The 16996-nt window shown below is 35.5% G+C and overlaps 1 protein-coding gene across 4 annotated transcripts in view; it reads left to right on the forward strand.

Moving 5' to 3' along the window:
* Nucleotides 1-16996, forward strand: part of CSNK1A1 (casein kinase 1 alpha 1) — a 42002-nt gene that overhangs the window by 10965 nt on the left and 14041 nt on the right. For 3 of the 4 annotated variants that reach the window (XM_045818755.1, XM_045818764.1, XM_045818747.1), the window contains exons 3-6: nt 6498-6624; nt 9744-9842; nt 12156-12239; nt 15723-15862. In XM_045818755.1, the coding sequence (XP_045674711.1) occupies nt 6498-6624; nt 9744-9842; nt 12156-12239; nt 15723-15862 (450 nt within the window). The remainder of the gene's footprint in view (nt 1-6497; nt 6625-9743; nt 9843-12155; nt 12240-15722; nt 15863-16996) is intronic. The other variant, XM_045818773.1, reaches the window with a different exon arrangement.

A 16996-nucleotide genomic window follows, 5' to 3' on the forward strand; every position in this document is an offset into this window, starting at 1 on the left:
TGTTACGAGTATCTCGAAATATTGTTTACAGGCATCACTACTTCAAAATTATAGTACTCATTAGACCTGCCCCCTATATTTTTTATTACTTAATGCATTAATAAATTGCATGTATATTACTATATCAAAATTGATTTTTAGGCAATTTTATAGTAGCTGGATTTCCATAGGTTTCCTTTATAATTCTGTGTATTTTACTTTACGAATTTAAAACATTCTGAGAAAGGGATCATAGGCCTCATTAGGCAATGAAACTGGGGGGAGGGGCCCATGGCACCCAAAAGATTTAAGAGCTCTTAGTGTAGAGTGAGTTGCTCCAACCCTCATAACACAAGTTCTTAGTAGTTGTGACTTAAATACATTTGATGCAGGATTGGTCTCAGTTGTGGAGTTCCAGTATTTCTTTTCTTTCCCTTCCTAGTCTTGTTCAATTTTAAGTTAGTATTTCATGCTTGTTAATGTCTCCCCAGAAGTATGAGATTATGAAGGTGAGAAAATCAGCCAGTTAAAAAAGTTGAACAGCCCTGACCAGTGTGGCTCAGTTGGTTGGGTGTCATCCCACAAAGCAAAAGGTCACAGGTTGATTTCCTGGTCAGGGCACATACAAGAGGTGAAAAACCCAGTAGAAAACCAGGAGTTAACTCACATTTAGACTGAATCAAAACGGTGTCAAACCTGTCTTGCATTATTGGTTATGTTTTCATGATGGATGCTGTTAATAAGGTAGAGCTTAAAAAGTATTGCTAGGTAGAGGTTACAGTGTCTGAGACTCAAGTTCATAGATCTCTGCAACTTTGAGAAGTAATCAACAAATGACTGCAGTACCAAATGGCCTGGTGATTTTAGAGACTCAAGAACTTAGCTTAAGAATAGGTGGCTATGTGTTATGGGTAAGGGTGCCTTACTGCTGGACCCTGGTAATTTAGGAAGGGAGTAGGATAAGGAACTGCCTTTAACTGCTATAAATGAATTGTTAACCACAACACACAAACACACACATCAAAAAAAAAAAAGAAAGAAAGAAAGAAAAGAAGCCAACATGACATCATTACAGTAAGAAATAGAAAGAGTGGTATAGGACATAATAAACAAGAATAGCCTGAAGGTAATTTCTTTGGCTCATGGTAGGTTGGGCACTGTTTAAGGATGGGAGGAAGGGCTATCTATAACTTTAAGACTCTATTTCCATTATAAATGGCAAAATCATACTGTTAAGAATGGTACAAATAGCCCAGCCAGGTGTCTTAGTTGGTTGGAGTGTTATCCTGTACACCAGAAGGTTGTGGATTTGATTCCTGGTCTGGGCGCATGACCTGGGTTACGGGTTTGATCCCAGATTGCAGCGTAATGATGGTGCCTGTAAATATTAAATGTATGGGAACATTAAAAGGAACATAGCAAAATAGAACCAGGTGGCTGGAACTGTTAGCAATAGCAGCCTAAAAGGGGAGCTTGAGCTAGTTCTTAGAGTTCAACAAGATTGTGCTAGACCAGGTCCTTATTTTGTACCCTCATAAAAAGGAACATAAAAGTTAGATGATGTCTTGTTAAGAATAAGTTTAAGACAGTGTCTTGAATATGTAGATGCTATGAAAATGGGTATATTATAGCACTGAATCAGTGCTTATACTTTTTACTTGTTCAGTGAAGACTGACATTGACCTAAAGATGGCATAGGAAAATATATTTACCTATTAAAACTGTCATTTTTAAACTTCTGTAATTTGTGGCTTATTTGAATCAAAGATGAGTAGGTGCTTGCTGTTGACTTGAAACTTTCAATGCAATGTTTCGAATTCCCTCTTTTGTTTTCTTTATCTGTCAAATCAAGCACTTACTATTTTACAGCCTCCTATTTGGCTTTTCATTCTTTCATTTAGCAAATGTTAACTGAGCTTTTCCGTTTCTGATATGTAAAGCATTGTGCTGGATGCTAGGAATACAGAGTTGTGAACAAGACAGATACTCTAAAGTCCATAGTCTGGAGTGGGGAGTACTTACAATAAATAAATACATTGTTATCTGTTATTGTTGTACTAGTCATAGGAATGGAACATAATTGAATGCTTTAATCTGAACCACATACACACATATAGTGATTTGTTGTTTTTGGATAGCAATACTTAAAAATTCTTTATTTCAGTCATTTCTTTTCTAAGACATTTTCATTTTTATAAAGAGATTTCTCAAAAAGAAACCCACCCCTAGCCTCAGATCTCCAGCCATAATATAACACTTGTGATAGGTCCCCATGTCATTGTTATTCCTTCCCCTACTTCCTATTTTCATATCGCATACTGATGCCAAGGCTACTCTAAAATACTGGCTTAATTATATTATGCCCCAGCCACACTCTATTGGTAATTCCCCCAATTATTTAGAGAATTGAAAAGCTCTTCAGCCTGGCACTCGAGAGTGTATAATATAGGTTGAAACTACCAATGACTTTGACTCTCCTTTCTTTAGATCTGTTCTTGCCCCTGCAGGCATGCCCTTTTCTACCTTCCCTTTCAGTAAATTGTCCCTCCTTCAGGATCTGACCTGTAACAATGGGTCATTTTCATGAGGCTTCTTTGGACAAATGTAGGTCCCATGTTCTTTTGGTTTTATGAATTCCGTTAACATTTTTGTTGGCCTCAGTGGCTTGTGAATGTGTCATCTAACATTTGTGCTTTGGTGTGTGTCTTAATTTTTAAACTAGATTTAGTTTGGATGTAGTTTAGGGGAAAGGAGATCAGAACAAAGGGTGAGGGGACCTTGCCTTCTTTTAGCATATTCTTCAGACCTTAAGGTACCTCTCTTTGTAATAGTGAGAAGCTCTCACAACAGAAGTGGGACACATAAGAGGTAAAGGTAGAAACTGAGTAAGTAGGGTTTGGATAAGCAGAACACTGTTCCTGGCTTCTGATCTGTGTGTAATAATGTCTGGATAAATTAGACAGGTGGAAAGCACAGATGGGGAGGATATGAGGTGTTAGGTTTAGAGAAATAAGCTATATTGTATATTTCTTGAGACCAAAAGGAAGTATGAACATTAGAAACACCTGTCCTTTTTAAGGAGTTAACAGTATCAGTCTACATGGGACAAAGATCTGATTGTTTTAGAAATGCATGGTGGTTCCATGGAGAAGAATGCCTTGGAAACATTTATTTTTTAGCTGTTTTTTGTGGATCACTTCTTCACCTTGAGAATAGTAGGTAGCTATGTCTTAAACACTTAGGCAAATAAAAGGAGAAAAGGTGCAAAATAAAACCTTGGTTTTTAAAAAGCTGTGGTTTTGAATTCATCTAATTCTGGTTTCTAATTATTATAATAAGAGTATTCCGTTAACGCTTATTTTGCAGATGACTTCTCAAAATGTGCTTTGTGAAATTGTGTAATTGATTGCATGAAGATACGAAGTATGAATTTCTGTTCTTTACATTTTGGGTTTGGACTTGGGCTTGGATGGTTGTAAAGTTTGCGTGTTATAGCTTTGTTGGTGAGCTGTTGGTGCAGATCTGATAAAGAGATGAGATGTGGTCTTCACGAGAGTGATATGTGCTTTCCCTTTCACCTTTGACATTGTGCCTTCCTCTCACTACCTTCACTCTTTCTGGATTTGGTATTCTTGTGTAGAATAATTTCTCTTTTTTAATAACCTGGATAAATTAGATTTATATTAAATATTTGCTATAACTCTTATTACTAGGTATTTATAGTGGCAAGGACTGATTTTGAAGTTTCTCACAGTTCTCTAGCATGGATTTGCCTCTGCCATTAAGTAATGGGAGAGGAAAAGGTGGGGGAAAGGTAAGGAGAACATAACCTGTTCAATTATTTATGTTTTATCCACATCTTCCCATTTCACCACTGCAAGCTTTTCTTCCAAGTAAACGTTCGAATAAATGTGAAGTGTTGAATTCCCATATGGAAAATAAGGATGGAAGAGAGAAAATTACAGAGCACCCTTGCACAGCAGGTTCTGGAGTAACATTTTGTTCAGTGTCATTTTGTTAAAACGTTGATGAGATGAGGAAGAAACTATATCAACTAGCCTATGGTGAAATTTTTGTCATTACATTTGGTTTTGCTTGATTCACTTATAAAGTCACAACCTGTTGTTGATGATGTTAAGTGAGGGCTTACACAGTTCTGGGTACTGTACAGACAGAACAATTTCTGCCAGTCACACATCTGTTGCTTTTAGGCTAGTAGGCAGGCTTTCTAGAAGGTTAGGCAGAAACTCCTAACAAGATACCTTTTTCTACGGTGAAATGAATTCACTTTGTATGTTTGGTGGCAGTAAATCACGTATCATGTCTGTGGGGTAATTCTCAAAAACAGTTGAAGCTAAAGTGTAGAAAGGAACATGAACTTGCTGGGCCTAGTTCTTTTGTCTGTGGAAATTAGGCTCTTCCATGGGATCACAGGAAAGCATTCCAGGGATCCACACATGGGAGCTTGTGGTGTGGCATGGTTTAGTCATGTGGAAGTAGAGGTTGCTCCCTGGGTTTCCAGTGTCCCATCTCTGTCCATCCTACCATGAAAAAGTCCTGCCATGTCTTCAGTGGGACCAATACAAAAGCTGGTGTCCAGAGAGTTTTTTGTCCCCCTGGGGTTATAACCAAGAGCTTGGTTTGGGACAGACCAGGTGCTTTCTCAAAATGACCAGTCAACTTGTAGAAAATAGAATTATTAAAATATTAATTAACTGCCCTGGCTGGTGTGGCTCAGTGGACTGAGTGCCAGCCTATGAACCAAAGGGTCACTGGTTTGATTCCCCATCAGGGCACATGCCTGGGTTGCAGGCCAGGTCCCTTGTAGGAGCCACATGAGAGGCAACCACACATTGATGTTTCTCTCCCTCTCTTTCTCACTCCCTTACCCTCTCTCTAAAAATAAATAAAATCTTTAAAAAATACTAAGTAACCATATTTTGGGTTTAATCTTGATTTTTTTCTCTTAATTAATTGACACATATCAACAAAACAACATGATAGCAAAAATTTTAAAAAGAAGTAGCTCTAAGTTTCCCACTGGACTGATACTTGTTAATGCTTTTGACAGATTTTTTTCACCCTGGCTTTTGAAATACTTTAAGAACACAAACTTTTCAAATATGGTAAATAATTGGTCAGATCTTTTTGGAGTTAACAAAGAAATTGCTCCAGTCTAGCTTTAAAATAAGTTTCTTTAAAAAAAAACAAACAAACATTTTTAGAGTGGGGGGAGAAAGGGAGAGAAACATTGAAATGCAGAAGGAATATTGATCGTTTGCCACTTTCATGCCCCCAACTGGGGACCTCTCCAGCAACTGGGGTGGGTACGAGCCCTCCTGACAGAGAATTGAACCAGTGATTTTTCAGGCCTGAGTACGCAGTCCACTGGGCCACACCAGCCAGGGCAGAAATAAATTTTTTAAAAGATTTTATTTATTTATTTATATTTAGAGAGGGAAGGGAGAGGGGGAGAGGGGGAGAGAGGGAGAGAGACATCCATGTGCGGTTGCTGGGGGCCGTGGCCTGCACCCAAGCTTGTGCCCTGACTGGGAATTGAACCTGCGACACTTTGGTTTGCAGCCCAAGCTCAATCCACTGAGCAATGCCAGCCAGGGCTAGAAGTAAATTTCTTTTAAAAACATTTTAAATATTCGTCAGGGGTTTTTTTTGTGCCCCCCACCCCAAGCAGAATTTGTAATCTACACAAGTTTGAAATAAAAATGGTAGTGTTGATTTTTTAGGAAAGTACTCTTACCAGAATTATAGTCATGGCAACTTGAAATCATTTATTGCAGTGATTCCCAGTCCTTGGAGTCTCTGAAATTAGCAATAGATGTCCCTTGAGTTATAGTGGACAGTGTGTTATTCGTCCACCGTAATATAGCATGGGGCAAGGAAAACAAAATTCCTCTCAAAAGCAAGCATTGTTTTCATGGTGATACTGATTTTCTGTAATCTGAAACTTAGCCAAAAAATGTGACTTTTTTTTAAGAACATGTTTTTTTTTATTAAATACAATTTGGTGGGGAATGGGACAGGAGATGTAATATTGGAGATCTATGTTTTTGAAATGACTGATAGACAGTCTTCTTTATTTCTTCAATTAGGAAGTAAGACTAGGTGGGATTAAGGAACTTGCTCAAGGGCACAGGAATGAGCGGCAGATGGGTATAGAGTTCATCTGCCCTGGTAAGAGGAGTATTAAGCCTGCCAGGCAAGTCCTCTCTGAATGGGACAGTGGGGTCACTGACAAAAGGAATGTCTCCTTACCCTTATTTTGTGTTGGGCAGTGTGCTCATTCAGTGGGTTCATCATCTGAACCAGAGAGGGAAAACTTACTAAGGTTTAAGAATTTTTAAAATGTTGCGGGGGGGCTTGGGCTGGGATGGGAGTAAAAGGCAGAAAACTGTACTTGAACAACAACTTAAAAAAAAAGATTTTTTAAAATGTGATGTTAAGTGATAATCAGCTTTTCATAATGCCTTCGATTTTCCTTTTCCCCTTTTGTTCCTTAGGTGGTATGGCCAGGAAAAAGACTACAATGTTCTAGTCATGGATCTTCTTGGACCCAGCCTCGAAGACCTCTTCAATTTCTGTTCAAGAAGGTTCACAATGAAAACTGTACTTATGTTAGCTGACCAGGTATGTGAAATTTTGATGAGAATTAAAACTTGAAAATACAACTTCCACTATGTGACTGTAATTTAAATGTGTATAAACCTATGTGTCACTGTTTAACCTTAGGATCAGCAAAGAAAGATAAAATAGCAGGGTGTACTCATTCAGGCATTCTACTCTGGTAATGACTTACAGATGTTTAATGATGGGTATAGTGCAAAAACAGATTGTATTGGTTTATTACTCACCTGTAGACTAGTAGTTTTCATGCTTACTCTATCAGAGGCAGTGTATTTGTTTTAGTGTTAAATATAGAAAGTTTCCTTATAAGATTGAAGAAAGGTTCAGAGTACATGAGGAAATAAAGCACTGAAATAATTTAATCAAGAAGGAAATTTTGACCAAATGGAAGTTTTTTGAAGCAATAGAAAATTCAGCCATTGGTAGTATCTAAACAAAATCAAAAGTTTTGGAGATGTCATGAATTCAATTCATGTGTTGGCTAGAGGTTAGATTAAAATGTTTTAAAGCCAGAGCTTAGAGTTTTCTTTTATCAAAAGAAAATTTGTTTTAAACAACTTAGATGGGAGAATGAGGTCAGAGAATAAACCTTGAGGAAACAGATAATACAGTAAAAGGTAGTATGTAAATGTCAAGGAATTTATCATTTTAAATTTTGGTCACAATCCCTTTAAGAGCAGGAAAATGTTGAAATAATTCAAGTTAACTCAGTGTTTATAAAAATGCTGTAGAAGAGAAAAACATTTATAAAATTTAGATCAGATATCATAAGAAAGTAAAATGAGGTAATAAAAGTAACATTTGAGGTGGAATTTTAGGAAGCTTACATTTAAAGGATTAGAAAGTAATGCTCATTTTTTTGGTAATCAGCACCTGATATTCCCTAAATTTAATATATTAGCAAATTACAGTGTTTTTACTTGTTGAACATTAGGGACTCAAACATTTAAGGGTTAAAATCCTTATAATAAGTTTTAACTAATATGTGAGTGAATCCTGATAAAAAGGTTTATATTCTGTAGGATCAGTAACACATTGGCATGTATTTATTTAGGGCATTCACTGTAATTAGGTAGCGCTAGAAAGAGGGGCATAGGGAAACATAACTAGTCCTTTCTTTCTAGGAGTTTGGAGTTTAGCAGAGAAAAATGTGGTAAAAGTCTATTCTGGGTATACTGGTCATGAGGGAGAAAGAATGTAATTCAGGATTGCAGGAAAACATTTGTTCTAGAAGGTAGCAGCTAAGTCTTGCTCTGTAGACTAGGCAGCCCTTAAAGTAATCTGTAGTTTGTGCCGGTAACTGTCATTTTCCCAGTGGGTGAAGAATCACAGTTTAATGATGGGTATTATTTAGCTAGGACAAGTGTGTGCATTAAGTGAGCCAAATGTTTTGTTTTACTTCCTTAATGCACAAGTTGCTGCTGTATTTAAGGTGGTATTTGGCGTGCACGTTTACCTCCTTGAGAGCATGAATAGTTTAAGTCAGAGATTACAGATTCAGTGTCAGGAGACATTTCTCAAATTAAGCCTACTAAGATTTAGAGTATTTATATCCATGGTAATAAAAGGTCTGGAGAAAGGGGGACAAATACAAAATAGAATCTTGACACATAGTACTGAAAGAGCAAGAACACTTGGGGAGAAAAACAATGTTGGCAGTCATTGGATATGGAAGACATGGTTAGATACAGTTTCTAAGTATCTTACAGAAAAGGTAGGCATATTCCATCATTTGAAAATTAAAACTATTTTGAAAGAGATACCATAAACAGTTAAAAGATGAGTTTTGAAAAACTGACAAGAACAAGTCAAAAGAATAATGTATAAAAATATATATATATTGACAGTTTATAGAATAGAAGATTGGAATGGTCAGTACAGATGAGCAGATTTCCAAACTAAGTATTAGGGAAGCACAAGTGAGGTAATAACTGTCAAATTGGAAAAATTGAGAAAAAACTGAAATCACTTCACTAGTGAGGAAAAGAATACTCTTAAATGTTCCTAGTGGAAAAATGAATTGTTAGTAACCTTTTTGACGGGCACTTATCAAAATGAAAAAATAATACCCTTCAGTCCAGCAACTCTCCCTGTAATTGAGGGGTACTTGGAGTTTATGGAAATAAAAACACTAGTAGGCAGGCTATATTTAGATTTATTGGTAGTATTACTGCTTACAGTGGGGAAATACTGGAAACAGTGGGGATGTTGTAGGTTGGGGGTGATTGGGGGGAACTTCATCTATACCATAAAATATTTGTAGCCATTAAAAAGAATGCCAAGACCTACTTCATTTGACTTCGCAGAATCTGCAGGAAAAACTTGTCAAAATTACATGTTTACTATTCAGTTTTTTAATATATATGATTTACAAGTGTGGAGAAAAAATGGGGAGTTCAAAAACATGCAAAACAAAGGAAACCCAGCATGTGTAGATCCTCATTTATGTAAAAATTATATTCTTACTCTCTATGCTGCCAACTTCAGGAATGTTTTGGATATGTGTAATTAAAAACAAATAAGCAAACAAGAATAAAGTAAATAAAATGCTTCTATTTCCATTTAAAACAATAACAACTTATAGCTATATTTGTCAATTGATCAGGACCCCTTATTCCACAGTATATGTCTGAGTTGTGTGTGTGTGTATGTTTATGAGCGTAGGAATAGATCTGGGTACTACCAGGCTGTTTTAACACAGATTACCTCAGGGGACATGGGATTGGGGGTAAAAAGTAATGATTTGGTTTTTACTTTATATAATGATTACAATAATGGAAACAATTCTAAATTTATTGCTTTTGCAATTTAAAAATTGCCAACACCAGTTGTTGGGCTAGATGCTGCCTTATTTAAATCTTTAATATTGGGAGAGAACAAGCCAAAGGATGTGGGTTTATGCTTGGGTATCCATGAGTCTAGAGGTAAATGGAGAGCCTGATTGCCCTTTTCATTTAATTTTGCCTTACACTGTCTTTGTGAACTATAAAGTTATTAAAATATACCTGTGATCTTGAAAAATAATTGAGATATTGAAGTAATTGATAAGTAATGTCTTTCTTTTATTACTAAATTCAGATGACTTAATTTAATTATCTCTCCCCTTCTTTCTCTTTCCCCAGATGATCAGTAGAATTGAATATGTGCATACAAAGAATTTTATACACAGAGACATTAAACCAGATAACTTCCTAATGGGTATTGGGCGTCACTGTAATAAGGTTAGTCAAATGTTATTTGCATGAAAGAACAAAGAGTAGAAAACTTCAAGAATTGCTTTGGTAAACTTTTGATCTTCAAAAAGTCATAGTGAATTTAATTTGCTGTTGATAATTGCTTTTAAAGATTGTACTAGAAGGATAATCAGCTAACTCTATTAACTTAGTAACTTGAAATAAATTCTCTCCAACTTACCCAACGAAGGTTAGTTATCTTTACGGAAGTATAAAATTCCCAAGGGCTTTATAATGAAATATGATCATCTGTTACTTAACTGTTGAACAGTTTTAGTTATTTTTTTAATCATACGTGCTTGTGCCAGTGTGGGAACCACTGACCTGTCACCATGGTGTTAACATTTGCTGACTGAGCATGGTTGATAATGAGAATTCTTCAGTCCTTGGATTTGTGTATTCAAAAGAATAACCTTTGGGCCGGTTTCAGAAGTAGTTGACAGTTTCTTGGGTGATGAGTTGGGTGGGTTCTTCATCCCCTTCCCTTTCAACAGAAGATATTAAGTGAAATGAACATTCATACAACTAAATTAGTGTTCATTGGGGTCTCAAAATGGTTGAACTTTATGGGATGATTGGGTTTTTAGCTAGTGACGCATGATTGTAGTTAGAAACGAATTGTGTTGAAATTTTTTCTACAATGATTAGTGTATTGAGTGAATTGCTTTATTTATCAATTGATTCATTGTTGAGCTCGGGCAGACAGGCAGCATTGGCAATGCACTAAGCATATTATGCTCTAATGATCTGATAGGAATTCTCAACTTCAGGACAACTTGGGGACTTTTGGGGGGTTTTTTATGTTTTTTTGTTTTGTTATGTTTTGGATGGAAGATTCCCATTTGTTTTTATTAAACTGTTAGGAAATGTTTGGTGTTTTTAGGTCTAGCTATAAATGTTTACCTTTGTTTGCCTGTATGAATGCCAACTTGGAGCTATTACCATTATTAGAACTGGTGTTACTTGTTAATGTGTGAGACATTAATGTTGGTCTGACCAAGTTCTAGGAAATTAAGTTTTTTTGTTGTTGTTGAAAACTGAGCTAAATATTTTTTTAAATGTGTTTAAATCTACATATAACTTATCTTGCCATTCCCAGATTGCATCTTTTTAAAAAATACTATGTAGCTTCTTTCTTTGAAGCATCCAGGTTCTTAATTGCTATTGCAAAACCTGGTAATTTAATCGAAAAAAAATGCCGGTCTTAATTTTGGGGCAATTTTGTCAGTTTGACCCTAATCTTTTGGCCATTTTTCCAGCTTCCTCCTTCCCATTTTTTCCCCCACTTAAGATCTGTTATCCTCATGTGATCCCTATTCTGTGTGTTGATGTTGCAGAACATAGTTTATGCCTTAAAATTAAATGATGGCCTATATAATACCTCTTTGCTTCTCCCCTCCGCCTTTAAAAATAGTTCGTTAATCACATAGTTGTGTTAGGACGTCCAAATTTTGCCTGGTGATGAAAGTCTTTTTAGAATTTTGTGTCCTCTTTAGAGGTATTAAACAGAATACTGTGGAGCTGCTTGCTGTTACACAGATTCAGAGAGCCCCTAGGGCAAGAAGCGCACTGTTTGGACTAAGACTCAAATTCTAAATGTTGTTCTTGAACATTTTAGATTAGTGTTTTGTTTATGTAGTTGGTTTTTAGTGTTTTCTGTATTGTAGTTTCAAAAATGCCAGTTGTGTGAGACTGGATTCTTTGGTCAGCTTGTTCCAGTAGTTTTCTATTTATTGGAAAACAAAGTTGGGGGGGGGGCTTTCGAGGTTGATTTTTGAAGTCAAATTCTTATTTTGAAAATTGTTCTGAATTTGATGTTTAGGAGTAGCCACTCCAGTCTTAGTGAATTTGCTCATCTCTGCCAGTAATTAGCCATGCATGCTTATGAAAATAAATTTTAAGGTGACTAAATGCCTTCTACCTCTTCCTTACTGAAGATTTTTTCCCCCTATACAATCTTTTTTGGGGGAAGGGCAGATTATGGTACTAAAGATTGCAGATCCAAATTCCCCATTTTTGGTTTTATAAATTAAAGAGCCAAATGTCACCATTGCTATCCCTGTTTCAGACAGTGACACATTATAGTGGCATTAAAAACCTGAGTATTTTCCAGAATTCAAATGTTCTTGAGCATGTAATTTTTATTTGGAAAACTGAGAAGCTCAGTGCTTGGTGGAAGAAGGATGGCATTTGGCTACCCTGTTCTTTCTCTAATGCCTCGGTGTTGCCTGTCTGCGCCGGCCATTGTTGCAATGTAAGCAATACTGTTTGATGCACTGCCACCCTCTATTGTCTGTTTAGTGTTTAGAATCTCCAGTGGGGAAGAGGAAAAGAAGCATGACTGTTAGTACTTCTCAGGACCCATCTTTCTCAGGATTAAACCAGGTCTGAAACTGTCTCCTATTCCAACCTCAATCCCAAATTCATGTGCTTTTCTTTTTTATTGTTTTATTTTGATTATTTTTGTTTTGTTTTAATTCTGGAGAATGTAGATCTTGCTCAAGCACCTCTTACGTTGGCATTATTCAGACATACTTGGCAAACATAACATTACTAAGATGTTTCTTTGTGGCTTTTGCTTAAACTTCTAAAGTTTAGAGAAAACCTAAATGAAAACAGGATTATGTTTAGATCTCCAGCGTCCATTTGAGAAAATGATGTGTTAGACTAGTATGGAAATTCTTTACTTGATGATAAACTGAGGATAGACTGTTTAGTTTTTTTAAATGTATTTGGAGTTGCAGAACTTAATGTGTGAAATACATCTAAATCCAGCTGCAGCAGTGCTGTATGGTGAATATATTGTGCCTCAACTCTTTTGCCCTTTAATGAACTTCAAGTAAGTGTAGATCAGATTTCAGATCTAGTGTTTCTAGAATTGATTTACCTCAATAAGAACATGGTAAAAAAAAACATTGTATGCTCTGGAAATATAAGATAAATAGAAATTTGCATTCTGAACATAACGATAACATAAACAGTTGCCATCGAGTAACACATAAATTAAAATAGAAGCTGATGACAGGTAAAATTTTTGAAGATCCAGAGTAAATGAATGAATCTTTATCAATTTAGTATACACTGAGAAGAAAGTATTGCCGTGACTAATTTAAAAAGAGAAAATTTTACTTGCTATGTAAACATATGTTACAGTTTAATTATCACATGCATGATCAGGGTGATCATTTAACTTTTGTCCATACTGTCCAGCATTATTCTAGGGACCACTTCCCATCATTACAAAGGTTTCGTAAGTTTACACTTCTTTTTATTCTTAGACAAAGAAGTACCAACTGTAGTTACTAGATTTAGGTTACAAAAAGAGGGAGGGTGGTGGGTAATGAGGCAATTCTAATGCAGTTCTGGTGCCACTTTCCAACTTACCCATTCATTCACATGTTTTACCTACATTTTGTACCATAATCATTTAATATTTCCATTAAATTGCATTGAATTATTTATATTCTCTACAGGTTAGCTGGGTTGTGAGGAAAAGTGATCTTGTGAATTCCTTGGAAGGGCAGGGGAATGTGACCCCCCAGTTAGGAGATAATTTGCTGCAAATATAACCTAAAATTGGCAATAGTGTTTCTGAAGACAATGCACCTCTACTGCATGGCGTTACCCTGTATATCCAATATTACTTTATTTCCACATGCCTTTGAAGAATAGGCTGTATTCTTTAAGACAGGCACAAATTATACTTAGAACATATCTTTAAAACCCACAGAAAAGCAGCTTCACCCACAAAAAATATTAGGCATCTTTTTAAATCTACAAACCTATAAAAAATACATTATCTTGTGGCTTAACTAAATATTGACTTGCTTGTTTATTCTACCTTTACATATTTTCGACTGTGTCGTGTCCTTGTTATCATGCGGTTTCGTGTACATGCTTCCATTATATGTTTACATTCATTTTAAAATTCAAAGCATAGAGAGCTGTTAAAGAAGCTTGATAGTACCAGAAAACGATGAATTACCAAGAGATTAAAAAAATTTACGTAGTTTTTCTTTAAATTGTTTGCTCTTGAAATAAGATACCTTTGTTTGGCAGTGACTTTACTTTTCCTGACTCAGTTTTTACAAGAACAAAATTTTAAACTGATTTAATTTGCTTTGTACATATTTTGTTTTGATACCAAAGATTGAGATGTGTTTGTATGTTTTTTTTTTTTGTTTTCTTCATTCGATTTCATCCTTTAGAGTTGTGGAAGGAAAAAACTAGTGAACAGTTTATAAAGCAGTCTTTTAGTTGTGAGAAAGTGTCTGGTTATTGAATTGCAAACGGAGCTACTTATGGTAGGCTTAGCCCTGAATGAAGCTGTCAAGACCTAATCATGCTGGAGCTTATTCCTCCTTCGCTTTGAGGACTAAAGGAAGCAATCCCAGAAAATATCCCTTAAAGGAGATTCTATGTTCTCATTACTTTTAAAATCCTCATAATTCTTAGGGATATTTTTAAAATACCTTGAAGCTGGGTGTCCTTTTGTGTTTATTTTTTCCTTTGTTAAATTTTTAATATGAATCTGCAGAGCTTAAGTTTACAACTTTTGTTTTGCTTAATAAATACATTTTGCTTATTTTGCTCATTTGTGTACTAAGCCGATATTCATATCAAGAGAAACAGTATGAGCTTTATTTAGTGTTTTATAACATTTTCTTATATTCCTGTAACTCAGTTGCTTAGGAAGGGAGTTTCATCTTCTACGAGAGCTTTCTTTATTCAATACATTTTACTAAAATATAGTCTTCATTGCTTTATAATATTAGACCAAGTACATAAATATCACATTGTTAACATGGTTACAGGAGCTCAAACCTCAGTGTGTTTTCATCCAGTTTGTAACAAAGACTACAACAGTGCCTGCCCAAAGTGGGTGTTTTTTTTTTTTCTTTTTCATCCTCCTAAGAGAGATCTTTTTCACCTAAGTTAATAATTTGTTTTATTTTTTGACACACACCCTAACAGACTAGGTAATCAGGTTTTCCAGCACATAACAGATTATAAACTGTGGCAGAAGGGACCCAGTGTCAGCCTAATGGAAAGATCTACAAAATTTAGGCCTAACTAGTGGAGAACAATAATCTAAGACGATGTTAGTATGTAAGGGCATGTAGACTTGCTTTGCTTAATGGTCTTAATGTAATTTTATGATAAAGGCTAAACTTTTAAGTAAATGTTTATTTTGCTTTAGAAGGTAGGTAAATGTGTGAACATATTTTGCATTTTATTTATTTGTTCATTTGTTTATTTTGGTTAGGTTATTTAAACTGCTAATTGTAGGCCACCTTGATATTAAGTACTTTTCACTTAAAGATTGTTAGATCAATTTGTTATAGTTTCCAGATGTTTGACCTGATCACATGCATAAATGTCCCTTCAAAATAGTAGAATGTAATACATGCTTGTTTAGAAAAATGCTTATATTTTGTTAATAAAAATCTTGTTTTTGTTGTCATTATCAAACTTTGAAAGCTGTCTTGTTTACCGATAGTAGTAGGATACCAGTTTTCATTATGGCACATTAGCACACTTGTCAACTCTGCTATCAAGCAGAGGGATGTGTATTTCTCCACTACTTGTCTAAAGACAGGCTCCTGGGTGTGTAATGAATGAGTTGGGCCTGTGAAATTGTTCATTTGACAGGATCAACCAACCACTTGACCTAAGTTTTTTTTTAACTTGATTTGTTGATAAGGACTAGTAAAAGCTTAGAGTGTTAAGTTTGTTCATTATCTGTTCTACTTAGGATACTTTATTTTGATATATTTGAACAAAGAAAATAGATGCCATTTAATGAATAAGAAGTATTGTAAATAAACAAGATTGGAAACCTAATGTCTTTTAATTTTTTTTTTTAAGTTATTCCTTATTGATTTTGGTTTGGCCAAAAAGTACAGAGACAACAGGACAAGGCAACATATACCGTACAGAGAAGATAAAAATCTCACCGGCACTGCCCGGTATGCTAGCATCAATGCACATCTTGGTATTGAACAGAGGTGAGTTGGACAATTGACTGTGTTAATCAAATTTATAACAAAAGCCATTAGCGGGTTTTTACAATATTTCAATTAATTTCTTACAATATCTGAAGATGTCTCTTGGCTGAGGATTTGAAGGATGCTTATTAATTCTTTTATCTGCTGTTTTAGCCAATTCAGAGAAGCCAATTAAATGAGGCCTTTTGTTTTCGTTGTTGAAGGTTATCTCTTGGGGAGAAAAGTACTGCATGATGAAAAGGGAGATACATAAATGCAATTTGTCATGTTTGTTTTTGCATCTGAAGACAGTACTTATTTTCTTAATGCTGGTCTTAGGCTTTTTATATTCTAGTGGTGTAAGTTGAGTTTGGGAGAAGAATGTATTGATATTTTCATGGGGCGGGGGATGTGTTATCGGAGTACTAATGAACCAAAGGGGGTTGGTGGGTCATTTCCTGTTCCACTCTTCCATAAATTAACAAATAGCATCCGGTTTGAAGTGAATCTTTGTCATCTGTCTATCCTGTTTCTTGTCTTAAGTTCTATGTTTCCATGTTCCCTTCATCTTCTCTAAGTCATCTGTTGCTCCTTAAAACAAGCATAGAAATGACAGATGATGTGCTTTCAGGTTAAGGAACCTCATAAGAAGGTTTTAAGTTTAAAAAATACTTAAATGAATAAATACCCTGGGTTAAACTATAATTTCACATTTCTTGTAGTTCAAAGTGTTACCAGTTGTTAAATACATGTATCTGCCTGGGTATACGTACATGTGTACAGCTGACCCTTGAACAACTCAGGTTTGAACTGCTCTGGGTCAGTTGAATTGTGGTCAATTGGAAAAAGTCAGCATGTAAGTAGAGCCTTGCATTTCAAACCTGTGTTGTTCAAGGGTCATCTGGAAGAGAGAGAGAGAAGGAGAGAGAAAGTGTGTGTGTGTGTTCTCATGTTTAAAATGTTAGTTTATGTCAGCATCCCTAAAGTTATTTTTCATGAACTTCCACAGAACTTACAAGTATCGCGCTTTTCGGTTTTTCCGTCTTCATGAACCTTATTTGGAAAGTTTGGCTAAATCTTCTTTGCCCTTTTTTAAAAATTAAGTTGTAAGACTGTGTTAGGTTTTGTAATTTTGAGTTCTGTGAGAGTGTTTTA

Source organism: Phyllostomus hastatus, unplaced genomic scaffold (genome assembly GCF_019186645.2).
Source record: "Phyllostomus hastatus isolate PE091 unplaced genomic scaffold, TTU_PhHast_1.1 phas_contig_150, whole genome shotgun sequence".
Lineage (NCBI taxonomy): Eukaryota > Metazoa > Chordata > Mammalia > Chiroptera > Phyllostomidae > Phyllostomus > Phyllostomus hastatus.